Source organism: Gambusia affinis, linkage group LG07, assembly GCF_019740435.1.
Source record: "Gambusia affinis linkage group LG07, SWU_Gaff_1.0, whole genome shotgun sequence".
Lineage (NCBI taxonomy): Eukaryota > Metazoa > Chordata > Actinopteri > Cyprinodontiformes > Poeciliidae > Gambusia > Gambusia affinis.
In genome coordinates, this window is record NC_057874.1 from 6,450,703 (window position 1) to 6,465,258 (window position 14,556).

Consider the following 14,556-nt stretch of genomic DNA (forward strand, 5'->3'; position numbering starts at 1 on the left):
AAAGTGTCCAACTGTACATCTGACATTTCTTTTATTGATGCATAGTTCCCACAATTCTGAACTGGAAGTGATCGGCGCCACTAAACCGCCATCTTGGTAGGCAAGAGCAACGCAAAGCCTGGATGAGGTCAACAAAAAGAAAGTAGGATACTCAAAATTGTTACCGAATAATAGCTGTGATCTACTTACATTGTTTGTAAATTACATAGGATTGAGGTGAAAGCTTGTTCTAAGCTTGTGGCTTGTTTATTGTTGTCACAGTAACTGTCAAGATGGCTACCTGCCAAGACGGATGCCAGTTGCAAAGTTCCCAAAAGTGATGTCACGTCTAAGAAAGTGAAAAGCGGCACATCATTTTGGCCTTCGTGTCGTTTTCTGTCAGGCATTCACTCTGCTCTGACCACAGAATATTGCCCGAAGGCTTTCCGTCTTTGAACGTGGCGGGAATGGTGCAAGCGCTCTCGCAACACTTAAGTCGCTGCAAAGGTGAGACGGAGTAAACATCAAGCGGTGGGACTGAAACGATGTCACCTCCGCGGAGGGAGACGCTCCGCCCCAATTTTACTGATGCTGATGAGTCTGTGAGAGAAAGGCAGAAAGACCAAAAACATCTTCAGAGGTCATTCCTCTTCCCACACCACCAACATTCCCATAAGCGGTTGCAGAGGTGAAGCAAAGTTAATGAAACGAAGACATAATCCGGGCAGTCCTGATGATTTCCAGCGTTGGTGACATGACCATTAGATTGTACCGGGGATGTTTTCTAAACAGCACAGTGCAGGAGGCTCCATCAGGTTGAGAAGGAAAACCTTTAGGATAGCAATTTTTCAACAGGGCAAGAGCGCAAGTCTGAAAAAAGGCATAACATCCCTCCTCCGAGCCACCCTGCATGCTCTCCTGTGATCGGTGAGAATAGTCGGGTTAACAACGCCATTCGTTTTGCTCTTTTCGTAGTTTCTGGGATGAGTTTAAATGTTATTATTGACAATCATCCCACTGCTTTGTTGTTTAACCTGCAACCCGTTTAAGAGCCAGCACTGCAAAATTTTAATTGTTTTTAACTTCCATCCCAGTTTATTTATATGCACATAGCAGGGCCAGATGTGTCACAAAACATACTTGATCTGCATGGTTGAAGCTCCGTGAAAAGCATTTTTGGCAAAACAATGAAGTGCTGGCTCGTCAGTCCCTGTGCAACCCATTGTAAACTGCACTTGTGCTCTTCCTGTATCAAGGACCTGCACTCCTGAACAGCTTCGTCCGGCTTTCAAAAGGGTCTCGATCGCCGTTTTTCCTTTCTTTATCGCAACCCTCTCCGCAAAACAACAGGCTTGCTAATTATTAGTTCATACGATTGGTAGCTAAAATTCAGCAGCAAAACACTTGCTGCAATTTCACAAATAGAAACGCTGAAGCGCACACACACACACGCCCACATATATATATATATATATATATATATATATATATATATATATATATATATATATATATATATATATATGTAAAATTAAGAACAAATAACACTGTTGTAATAAACTTCTGGGTGCTTCTTTACAATTTGCCACATTACAACCACAAACTTCCTCCAGTTTTATGGAGGTTTATGACAAATCAATAGAAATGAGTGTGAATTGGAAGAAGAAGCATGCCATAATTTCATATCGAATTTACCACAAAATGTCTAACGTGTGTTTGTGCACGGGTTTGTCCTTCCCGCAACAACGTCTTTAATTGCCGCTTCTGGTTTTGGAGCGTGTGTCTGCACCAGCTTTGCACATCTGGAGATTTATATTTTTGCTCATTCGTCTTCGCCAAAGAGCTGAGTCAAAGTCAGACTTTAGTTTTAGAGTCAACGAGTGGAAAGGTTTGGGTCTTGCCATAGATTTGTCATTTGATTCCAGTCCGACTTTGACTAGGCCACTCTAGCACCTGAATACAGTTTTATCTGGCTCATTCTGTTCTACCTCTGGCTGTACGTTTGAGGTCGTCTTTCTGCTGGAAGGTGGACCTCTTGCCTCAGACTTCAGTCTTTTACCCACTCTAGCAGGGTTTTGCTCTTCCTCCTGGATTTTATTTCAGCTCCATCCATCTCCCCATCCAGCTTTTGTGTCCTTCTCCCTCAGAACATGAATCTGTCACCTCTTTGTTTTCTGTTGAGAAAACAAATAGGCCATCTCGGTTTTCCGCCACACAGCGTTTTTGCATGAAAGCCAAATAATTCAGTTTTGGTTTGATCTGACTGAGATCAACATGCTGACTTCGTCTCCTACGCCGTTCACAGCAAACTGCAAATCAGACTCTTCATGACCATCATTCAGCAAAAACAATTTATTTGCTACTTTTCCATAAAGATTTGATTCTAACTCGGCCGCTGTTGGGATTAACGCTCTTCCTGTCCGGTCAGGGCAGGTTCGTGTTTTGCAGTTGTTCCGTACTCCTCTCGGTCTTCAGATGATGGACTGAACATCAGTAAACCTGAACCCGAAACCTTTCCTGATTGCCGTTTCCTCTCTCATGTTCCCTAACAAACCTCCGAGGCCTTCGCAAAACATACGACCAGCCGTTGATCCTCAGCTTAAATTCCCCACTGGTGGACGTGCGTTTACTAATCGGATGACTTCAGGGAATGAGAGTGAACGGCTCTCACCATAAACGACAGGTTTTCATTTGTAAAAATGGGTCAAAACGAGGAATACCCCTGTGTCCTTCGCAATTGTGTGTTTTTGTTGAGCCTGTCGAATCAAATCCCAGTGGTTGTCAGGTTGTATAATGTAAAAAGTTCAAGAGGCATAAATAGGCACTTTTACTGTATATATATATATATATATATATATGTATATATATATATATGAAAAACTAGCTTTTATATTCTTTGCACAATTAACTTTGTAAGATTAGGTTTTACTTGTCGTCCTCCCATAAGAAATCTCAGGCAGCCTCTGTTCCCAGAGTATGGATGAATAACAACAACAAAAATGGATTAAATGCTACTAATAATTACAACAACACAACTAAGAAGCACTCCAATGTGTTGTTTTCTCAGAAAAATGAACAGGAATGAACACAAAGGCAACGGGAACGAAGTGAAGCCTGAACGCTTTGTTTCATCTAGAGACGAGCGGGCTTCAAACAGGACTCAACAAATAACTCATGTATTCATTCCTGTCTCAGCGGGTGAAGCTCATGGGTGGCGCAACGCCTCCCACCTCCGTTTCCCACGTGAATAATCACCGGCCCTTGTGTGAACAAACATGGAGGTGGTGCCAGGGATTTGTAAAACGGTGTTTGCGTAAACTGCTGTGACGTTTTGGAGGCTGGAGTTGTTGTTGTTGTTGTTGTTGTTGTCTAATATATACTCGTTTTGTTACATTTGGAGTAAATGAGTAAAATGAGTCAGGACTGGACTATGTTTATGAAAAAAGACAAACATTAAAATTCTGCTATTTGGGCTGAAGTTTGTTTTCCAGATCCAGTTTGAGCCGTTTGGACCTGTCAGGTTATCGGAGAACTGCTGACTCGGTGTTTTGTGGCATTTTAGCAGGCAGTTTCTATGTTGGCATCTTAGTGTTGGATAGAAAGAAATCAAACATTTTGTCACATCACTGATCAGTATGATTGATAGAAAGTTTAAATGCAAATGTGCATGCTGAAAGGCCAGTTAAAGAGGGATCTTTTTTTAATTCGGTAAAGCTTTGTTTTTACAGAAACCGTACAATTTTTAGTCTTTCCCTTTAAATTGATGTTAAGCTCTTTGGATTGCCTTCTGAAAATGGAAACTGGTTTTCATCTGCACATCTATTTGGGTAATAAAAATAAAAGTAAAAAGAAAAGATAAAAGAGAAGCAGGAAGAACAAAGACATATTGGACCACAAAACCCTTATATTCAGTGAATCCACATTTAAATTTAGATTATTTTATTAAGTTTGGCAGAAACATTCAACAGGATTGGCCAGACCTGGTCAGTAAAAATTGGAGTGGCATAGCTAAAATGAATAAATGAATAAATAAATAAAAATTATCATCCTGAGAGTCACGCTCGAGTGATTTGTTGGTCCCGTTTCTCTCAAATCCGCCGACGCTGTGTCAACACTGCTGTGAGTTGGATTTTGAAGGTAAGCATTTTTCAAACTTTCCCTTTTTTTCAGTTTCTGAGGTACAGTTCCACCAAGTTACTGTGATTGCATAGCAACCGAATCAGAGATCATGTTTCTAATTTCTTCCAAAGTTCAAAATGACCGACAAAGTCCAGCATTCAAACGAGCAGGACTCGGTGTACAACCAGCTCCGCTTGGCGGGGAAGTTAACTGATGCTGTCATCATAGCCGAGGGCGTCGGCTTCCCAGTTCACAAGATCATCCTCTGCAACTGCACTCCGTATTTCTGGTAAGTTGGGCAAATCGACTTGTTATGTTTTAATTAGCTGGAAAAGGGGGCAATGTTCTGGTTCAGCTGGGGATTTGAGTGGGACAGAATTGCGCAGAAGAAGAAGGCGGTAGCTCGTTGGAGCAGCACTGCGACATTTTTCTCCTTTTGTTTCGTCCTCGTTTTTCTGCTTGACATATTACTCCAACCAGTTGTGGTGATCCATAACCATAGCAACGAGGTTTTTTTTTCTTTTCCTTTCTTTTTTTTTTTTTTTTTTAATCCAAACCAGTTGATCAATATCTCCAAAGCCGCACACTTCTCTGACTTCCAGTTCACGCTCCGCAGCCGTCCGGTGTTCTGGACCGAGACTGAGGCCGAGCTGACGGAGCTCTCGTCTGCGAACAAACAAAAACGAAGGAGATGATTGTAGATTTCCCCGAGGAGCAGAAAATGTGTCAAACGCCGGTTTCAGCAAAAGAGAAGAAGCGGAGATGTTAGGAGGGTTGAACTATGACACGCCACGTTTAGACTGGATTTCATCTTGCTTCCGGGCATTGACCGATGACTGACTCAGACGGTCAATTTTGAGCCAACCCTGGTGATTTTACTCAAGGAAATCTGCAATCCCTCCTCCCTCCATTGTTTGTTTGCTTGCGTCACTGCGTGGCATTTTTACACATGATTTACTGAAAAAAGATTAGGCTAATATTAAGGGGTTCATTTATGTTGATATCAGCAGATACTCCTTTTGTTTCTTCCTGTGACCTGAAATATGCCGTACATTGCGTATTTTAGACATTATCCTGCGTCAGCCGACCAGTTTCCAGTAAACTGAACATTAACCGGTCGTCCAATCAGTTTTATCAGGCACTTTGAAGCAGACATGCGATTCCAGAACAGATTTCACATACAGGGATTTCAGAAAACTTCACATCACTGTTTGGCCTATGCATCTTTCAAAGTTGTTTTTTTTTTGTTGTTTGTATTTTGTTTATGATTTCCACTTATATGTCATCAAATTGCAATGAACTTATTTCAAAAATTTGCTTGCGAATGGGAGCCGAGCACTGGCCCAAACGTACGGCACAGACAAAAAAGTTTGGACTATCCCGTGCTTCTTTAAAAAGGAATCATAACATGGCTGTGATTTAGTGCTTCTTGCAAAGGTATTTTCAGCTTTTGAACGTACAAAGCAGTGAACAACTTTAAACTATATATAAAAAAAAACATGGACTTTGGTTTTTGAACTGTGAAACTCTGAAAAGCGTTACGTCGCCTCTGAGTCAAGCCTTTCAAGAGCCACATTTTATTAAAATTACAGCTGCAAGTCCTCTGGGGTTTTGTCTCCACCAGCACATCTAGGAAACTTTTCCCCTGTGAATAGAACATGCCCTGCTGTGCTGGACTGTGCGAATACACAACGAGTTTGCATTTTTGGGTGTTTTGTGATTGGGGTGTTACCAGTCTCTCAGAGTGTTTTTTTTGTCCGAGTTTAAGATACATTGGGGATGGAAAATCTTCTTCGGCTCTCTGATTCTTCAGCTGCATATCAAATATCAATGTTCCTCTTTTTTTCTTCCCTTTTGCCAGGTTGAGTGCTTTTGCTGAAGTCCCAGGTTCAATTCAGTCCGGTTCAGTTTGTTTACACGGCACCGATTTACAACAAAATGCCGTCTCAAGGCATCGTGGAAAAACATAGTTTCAGTTCAGTTCACACTGATCCAGCGCTAAGACCTTCCTCCCGGCTCCGATTGGTTGTTTTTGGCTGGGATGGGGGAATCTGTGCAGATCGTTATTGTAGCTGCAGGAGATTGATGGTTTCACAGATTGTCTCAGTCACCACAAATATGTCACAAAAACTTTTTCCTGCCACTCTTATAATGCACATAAGGTTATAGTGCAACAACAATTTCAATGCTGTCTTAGATCTCACAGGTTTTTGTCAGCTTAAGGAATAACCACAAGTTGATTAGCTTAGTAGTATCTGTTCTTATCAAATTGTTTTTTCACTGTGTTTATGTATGTATTTTTGAAGAGTTATGATTGAACGAGGGTAAAACATGATTCTCCGTTCTGCCTTCCCCTCAGCGAACTCTTCACACGGAGTTGCAGCCTCGACCAAGAGCTTTTCCACATACCAGGCATATCCGCTGAAATCATGGGGCTCATACTCAACTACGCGTACACCAACTCCCTCACCATCACCGAGGGCAACGTTCAGCAGCTGCTCCTGACGGCCAACCTGCTGTGCGCGTCCGAAGTCGTGCACGCCTGCTGCATCTTCATCGAGGACCTGATCAACCCAGACAACTGCATCGGGATGTGGAGGTACACGACGACCGTCTGCCCGCAACCCGTGCTGCACTTCAAGATCTACTGCTACATTCTGCAGCACTTCGAGGCCATCGCCCTGTGCGACGAGTTCCTGCTGCTCTCTGCCGGGGAGCTCACCGACATCATCGAAACAGACAACTTGATTGTCAAAAAGGAGAGGACGGTGTACGAGGCCATTTTAAGGTGGACCAATCATGCTCTGGAAGAGCGAGAGGCGCACTTCCCTGCTCTCTTTTCTAAGGTACAGTAGTTAACTAGTTAGCAGCTTAAGGCGGTCAGACATCCATCTGTGTATAATGAAAATTTATTTTCTGTTTCACTTAGTGGTAAAGTTATAAAAATAAATGGGCTTTTCAATAATATTCTAATAGATTGAATGTGTTCTTTATTTTCCCTTCACGTTCACATGTTCCACCTTCAGACGGAGATAAAAAGCATATGATTGATAGAAACCGGAGTAATATTAGTGCAAGTATTTGTTTTTTTTTGTGTCTATATAACTTGGCATATATTCTGCCCTCCTGTCTGTAATGCAGACTGATGCCAACGACTGAAGCTATATGATCTCCACTCCTGTGGCAACACTTAAGCTTCACTTTTTTTTGTTCCTTTTGCCGCTCAGCTCTCACTCTCAGTGGCTCCGCCCTGCTCATTGATTTGCACCATGGCAGCATCCCTCTTTCTGAAAAACTGGACAAATACTAAATGAGAGCAGGAAGCGCCTCAGCCTACCCAGATAGATTTTTATTTCTTTTTCTTTTCTTTTTTTTTTTTTTTACTTTTATTGCCAACATGCGCTGAAGATGTTGTCTAGTTACTGAGTTCATTTGGGGTTTTTTTTGTGTGTGTGAAATAAAAAACTAAAATGTTGATTAAAATATTACACAAAAGTGGGGATGCCTGCTTTTGTAACCAAAGCAAATACAAAATCATTCATACCATGCAAAACATTCGTGTTTGCAAAGTGAAGCAAACGCACAGAGGATGATAAATTAAGACCCAAAAGAGCAGGTTGTCTGAAACAGAGTCAAACTTCCCAGTGCTGAGGCAGACTGGGTCTTTTAAGGTCTACTGGATTTCCAGAAAGCTCTCCAGCCACCATGAGACAACCATTCAAGACCTTTTGTTTGAATATAATACCATGCTTACCGGCTTACGATAGTTGTAAATTATAAACAAAATTTCCTGTGGACTTCTTAAGCATAACCAGAACACATGCATGCTTCATTTTGCTGGGAGTTTTATTTCCTGGTTTAGTTTCCTTACTTGTCATTCAGTGGACAAGTAAGGAAGTCCTTGGACCCGTCCTACATCTAAAACATAGAAATACAACAAAAGAAAATGTTTTGAAATACTGGCGATATGATTAGAATCAAGCATTTCACCAGTTACATTCTTATTATATTTTATCCTTTTAGCCACTTATTTTTTATTTCTTTCTTCTTTTTTTTCCGTTTTTCATTGAAATTGCAGAAAATCGTTCTGTCCACAGTTTAGTTATAGTTAATCTAACAAGTGACCATACTTTTATTGCTGGTGTGTAGAGGAGGTAAGATATTATAGTCAGATATCATATCGTCTAACTTCACCTGGTTGGTGATGCCTGATTGTGTGTTTCTGCACCGAATGTGATTCATTTCAGTCTGGACAGATGGCATATACTACTATTAAAACAAAGGAAACTCGCAAAACATTACATGGATGAACTATACACTTGTCACGTACACGTCTGCTTTCACATTCAGTAAAATAGTTCATGATTTTCACCTTATAACTTGCGCTAAACGGATTTTGGTTCTCCAAGGGAAACCAAGCTTGTGTACCCCATGTAGTGAAATATAATTCAATCAGGACCAGCTGATAAAATCAAGCGAAATCAATTCGATCCTGTGCACAGACTCTGTCTTGTCATCTCTTTGTAGATCCGGCTGGCCCTGCTGGACGTAGACTACATCAGAGATAAAGTTCTGCCCAATACGCTGACGCAAGGACCGTGTCTCTCTCTCCTCTCTGAAGCCACCAAGACTATAACCCAGCTGCTCTCGATCAGGCCTTATTTGACCGGCGTCTGCAACCCCCTGGCCCGCCCTCGGTTGCCGACTGGCATCCTACTGGCCATCGGCGGCTGGAGCGGCGGTGGTCCCACCAACGGCATCGAGGCGTACGACGTCCGTGCCGACTGCTGGATCAACGTGACCAACAACACGGAGCGTCCTCGCGCCTACCACGGCACCATCTTTCTCAACAACTTCGTCTACTGCATCGGCGGCTTTGACAGGCTGGAGCATTTCAACAGCGTGCGCAAGTTTGACCCCATCAAGGGCAACTGGCACGAGGTGGCTCCCATGTACTACCAGCGATGCTACGTCAGCGTCACGGTGCTGAACGGCTGCATCTACGCCATAGGAGGCTATGATGGACACATGAGACTGAGCACAGCTGAATACTATCGGCCAGAGCTCAACCAGTGGACTTTGATTGCTCCCATGCAAGAGCAAAGGAGCGACGCGAACTGCACCACCCTCAACAACAAGGTGAGTGGAAGGAAAACAGCAATAAAACTCATTTATTTGTCTTAGGTTCTGTTTATCTGCACAAGCAGAGCACCACCAAGTGTCCTTGATGAAAGCTAAGATCAAATGGTTATTGTTGTCTTCGGTAGTTTACAGGAAAAGTAATCATGAACACGGCATATGGCAGCTGCTAGGTGGTCATGTTGCTTTTTTTTTTTTCGCAAATTGTTTATTTATTGTCTTTTTTTAGGTTACTGTCACATTGCTGCCTTCTTTGTCTCCCCTCAAATTAACCTGCAAAACTCATAAAAAAAAAGCATAGTGGAGAAAAAAGTCAGTTACCATAGTTGAATTCAGTGGACTTTGGGGAAGATCAAGTCTTCTCATGTCTTTAAAGTGTGTTTACCTTCAACAAGAACTATTTCTAAGTTCAGTTCTGCCAGATTGACATTTTATTAAATCATGTCCATCATTCAGTACCAAAGGAATCTGAAAGAGGTTCACAGCTTCAACAGCTCATCACTGAGATTTCATATTTGTCTGAAATAAAGTTCATAGGTCAAGATGTCATTCACAAATAATTATGTCGATTATGCCAATGACTCGATGTGCTTTATTCTCCCCTGTTGTTTCTCACAAAAACAGCGTCTTCTAAAGGTCAAAACAGTGGCTCTTATACACATTTTTAGCGATTAAAAGAACGTCTGACTTTTATTAAGATGTGGTTCATGTAGACTATTTGTGATAATGGTCACTTTTACTTAACGTTTTAGTTAACAAGCTAATTTTCTAACATTTACTTGGGAACTAAATGTTTTGATTGCAAAGTAAAAATGTAATTCCTATAAAATACTTAATTCACAAGCTAGATATTTAGTTTGGAACTGTGAGGATTAGAAATACACAAATAACATATTTTCTCTCCTTTTTTATTTTGTTTTTTTTACAACAGCTAGGAATTTGAATTCTTACATTATGAAACCATAATTTTGAAAAAATGAATACCAATTTTTTTTTTTTTTATGTTATGACAAGCTAAGTAAACCAAACTATTGCTGATTTTATTTTATTTTATTTTTTTACACTGTAACTTTACAAACGGCACCTCTTTGCTTTTAAACCTCCCATTACCTTCAAGTCAGGGCCGACAGGATTCGACATGCGTTTCTGTGTTTTACCCTTTAAACTAGTAAATAAAAAAATTAAAGTTTAGGTTGTCTTGGAAGAAGGGCAGCATGACTTATTAACTGTATATTTTTACATAATTCGACAACCATTCAGACCTGTTGGTCGTAAGGTTAAAACACCAAAATGTCTTATTGCTGTCAACCAGCTTACTCTGAGGAAAAAGGAAAAGTCAAATATTTGCAGCTGAAGTCTTTTAAGTTGACCCCGAAAATAGTGCCGCTAAATGATTAATAATTACATGTATGTCAAAACTAACATTGTTTCATTTCAAAGTCTCGAAAATGGGAGCTCCCTTTCTGAAGGTCTTCAAATGAAGATTCATGAACATCGCTGTGTTGTTGTCAGAAAAGTGCAGGCGTCTTTACACACTTTTCTCTGTCAAATGACACCCACTTGTGTTTCAAGGAGGCTGAAAATGTTAATTTGCTCAAGAAACGAGTGCAAACATTTTATTATTGTTCCTGCCTGTAAGAACTGTTTCTCGCAGTGTAATGATTCAAACATGACTGCAGTCAGAAGTCATGATGAAGGACTGATGGTGGAGTTTAAACTTAGTGTAACACTTGAAAACATTGTCATAAATGAAACAAGTCAACTAAAATATATATATATATATATATATATATATATATATATAGTTTTATTCATCCCATCATTTTTGAAAGTAATTTATTGTTTCTAAATAAAGTTTATGAGCAAGTGAAACGAGTACTTTTACTGGGACGTAAACTTTTACCCAGTTGAAAACGTCCCAGTTAAATCCTTGTACTGTTTTTTTTTTTGTTTTGTTTTTGTTTTCTTTCTTTCTTTAGATTTACATTTGTGGGGGATTCAATGGACACGATTGCCTGCAGACAGCTGAATATTACAGCCCGGAGACCAACCAGTGGACGATGATCTCCCCCATGAACAGCCAGCGCAGTGGAATAGGAGTCGTTGCTTATGCAGGTCATGTTTATGCGGTAAGTGCGAGAACGAACTCTGAACCCAACCGGCTGCAGTGGTTGAAGTTGTTGTTGCCGCTTCACCAAGAACCACCGAGGGACGCGACACAAAAACCTCTGGAGACGACACGAGCGCAACGTCCTTCTTCGCGACATGTGAACGCAGAGGGAGAGCCGTCAGATTTGAACAGTTGTTGGATTTCTCTTTTGTTGTTGATGAAAGACCGCGGGCCAATGACTTCCACTAGAGCTCGACAAGAGCGTTTGATGTGGTTGTGTCTACCCAGAATGCCATGCACTCTAGTCCATTTCCTGCTTTTGCGGCGGTCTCCGGTCTGCTCGCCTTTGACAAGTGCATTCGAACCAAGCCAAGAATGAGGTCTTGTAGGTGGAGCAGAGTTTGCTTTTCTTGGTTCACGTCAGAGTTCAGTTGATGAAGCAGGACTGGTGTGAATGTTGGAGCATTTTAAATGTATTGGTGGGGTTCACAAAATCTCATTAAAAGTGTTGTTATATTTAAAGAGTTCATAATGAGAGACAGTTGAAAAAAGTCCCCATGATCTTTAGAGGAGGATCAGACCAAAAGAAAAAAAAAAAATCCTTCTCCATAGTTGACATGACCAGCTGATTTTCATCACAGCTTAAAATATGAATGGACTCAGTTGAACCCCTCACCCAGCACTCATTCCTCTCTCTCCCAACAGGTCGGTGGCTTCGATGGCAACAGCCGCCTGCGCTCGGTGGAGGCTTACAACCCCGAGACTAACGCCTGGACAAATGTGGCCTCCATGATCACCACCCGCAGTAACTTTGGGATTGAAGTAGTCGAAGACCGGCTCTTTGTGGTCGGGGGCTTCAACGGCTTCACCACAAGCTATCATGTCGAGTGCTACGACTCCACAAGAAACGAATGGTTAGAGGTCTGCGGCATGGGGATCTTCCGGAGCGCCGTGAGCTGCTGTGTGATAGCCGGACTCCCCAACATGCCTGAGTACGTGGTCCCTCGTGACGCCCTGCCACTGCTGCCTTTAGAGGAGGACCACGAATCGGATTCAGGAGACTCCTCCTAAAACTAGCGAATTAAGATTTTCTCTCCAGTGCCATCACCCAAGACAGGAACAAGTGTAAGATTGCATCGTCAATATACCATTGAGAGCATCAAACCTCTGTCCAGCAGGCTTTTTCCTTTGCTAATGTTTGCATGAACATTTTCACTTCAGAAGTCGGTAAGACGGAGCTAAAACAACAAATCACACGTTGTTTTGAGGCTGTGCTAGAGTTTATTCCTCAGTTGTCGTTTGCACCCGTTTTCAGACGTCGAACACTCACGGGCATGAATGTCATTCGCGATTGCGATCGATCTCGGATGGATTTGCTTGACAAAACGTGGTGAATTAATCAATGGCAAGTAAAAGGTTAAGGTCCAAGAAGAAGAATTGAAGATTTCTATCAATTGGAAATATTTTTTTTGAGCAATTTCCAAACATTTTCTGATTCCATGTTCCACTTTCTGAGGCCTTAAGGAGGGAGCCATATTGTCAAAATCAGATTGAAAGATATTCACAAAGAATCCAGGAACTGCTTAGACACTATGTAAAAAAAAAACCCTTTTAGATTAATAGTAACCAACATTTTGTCAAAGGTCTTAGTGATCAGCAAGATGTTTTCCAAATGCGAGGTGCCCCATTAATTAACGTCATTAATTAACGTCATTAATTAATGTATACAATTCTGTATACAGACAAATACAGACAATTCTGTCTGTATTGATAAATCATGAACCTTAACTGAGGGAAATGAGCTAAACGAAACTTTTCATATTGTTCTGAATTTTTTGACCCCTTGGTTGAGTTGTATATTCAACGTTGGGGTAATATTTTGCATGTTTGCACGTACATCTTTTACAGTACTACTGTGTGCCACTGCTTTACAAAAACATACATGTTTAAAAAAATCATTTAGGGGTGTCGGTTTCAAATCTGTGGAATGTTGCCATGACAACAAACTGGCCTTGCCACGTTGGCTGCCTGTACACTGGAAGACATTGGAGAGGAATTGATTATAAAAGTCTGCGAGGTGTTAAGGTGGCAGAAGTCCACTTTGGTCTTAGTCCCCCTCAGGCCGGCCATTAGTCACAGCGACCAGGACAGATATGGAGAACTAATCTCTTATCCACCACCTGTAGAGGATCGGTAGAGAGGAAGGAATAGGAAAGATTTTATTTATTTATTTAAAAAAAAAAGAAGCATAAATTAGTATTGTTAAATAATGACAAACTGCTATCTAAGCAGCATCTCATGTACAAATAGTCAGTTTTACTGTAGTAACGGCAATTATTTCACGTGTTTGTTTTTCCTGCTGTTTGATAAAAACACACAAAATGCATGTTTGTTAAATAATGATTAAAAAAGAAATAAAAAATTCCCACATGAAGTCTTAAATGCTCTCATGGGCCAAACAAAACTTGTATATGTTGCAAATGACAAACACTTTGACACCCACTCCTTTTTCAACATCACTTCATGAGTGACTCACCTCATTTGAAGTGGAGCGGCGCTCGTCGCCTTGGTTACCATCTCATTGACAGTGGAGCGTGTTGGCTGTAACAGCATGTTATTTTTACATGTTACATGTCTGCAGCGCTGTATGTTGATGTTCTGATCTGTCTCGTCTTTCCATGAGAGCGGTTTAATTGGGCCAAAACGCTGACAGACGCTCAGCACATGCACACAGCCTGGGGGATATTTAAATCTTGGGTGAATCGGCTATATCCGTTCCAAAGAAACTCTGACAATATCCTGAATGAGAATGCTTCAGAAATATTATGAATAAGTAGTAATTTTTTTCTTTTTTTTTTTTTTAAAGAATCCATAAATAAAATCCTGTCCAGAAAATAGGTGTACTAGGGAACGTCCAAGCAAAAAAAGTAAAATTAAAAAATGTCTTTGTAAGATCCAACTACACTGCTGTACAAGCTTTGGGGTTCTTGCTAATTTTTATATTACCTACGATACGGTGTCGCCAACTATTACATTTTACAAAATTAAATAAGAAACAAGGATCTGTTCTTTCAACCACAATTAAGATTTACTCCAGCCAATTCTCCTGAGTCCCCATGGTGGTTGTAGCTTAATGCAGAGGGACGGTTTCTATGCTGCAACAGGAATAGCCTAATTTTGGACACAATGTGTGGCTCAACCCTAAATAA

General features: G+C 41.0%; 1 protein-coding gene across 4 annotated transcripts in view; it reads left to right on the top strand.

The window, feature by feature from the left end:
• Window positions 1-12,515, top strand: part of LOC122834325 (kelch-like protein 10) — a 33,755-nt gene extending 21,240 nt beyond the window's left edge. Inside the window, exons 1-6 of one of the 4 annotated variants that reach the window (XM_044122671.1) lie at window positions 4,435-4,607; window positions 4,701-4,967; window positions 6,458-6,944; window positions 8,626-9,237; window positions 11,217-11,366; window positions 12,053-12,515. In XM_044122671.1, the coding sequence (XP_043978606.1) occupies window positions 6,528-6,944; window positions 8,626-9,237; window positions 11,217-11,366; window positions 12,053-12,418 (1,545 nt within the window). In that variant the 5' untranslated portion in view covers window positions 4,435-4,607; window positions 4,701-4,967; window positions 6,458-6,527 and the 3' untranslated portion in view covers window positions 12,419-12,515. Of the gene's footprint in view, window positions 1-4,057; window positions 4,388-4,434; window positions 4,608-4,658; window positions 4,968-6,457; window positions 6,945-8,625; window positions 9,238-11,216; window positions 11,367-12,052 lie in introns of those variants that run through there. The other 3 variants (XM_044122668.1, XM_044122670.1, XM_044122669.1) reach the window with 3 other exon arrangements.
• The last annotated feature ends 2,041 nt before the right edge of the window (window positions 12,516-14,556 follow it).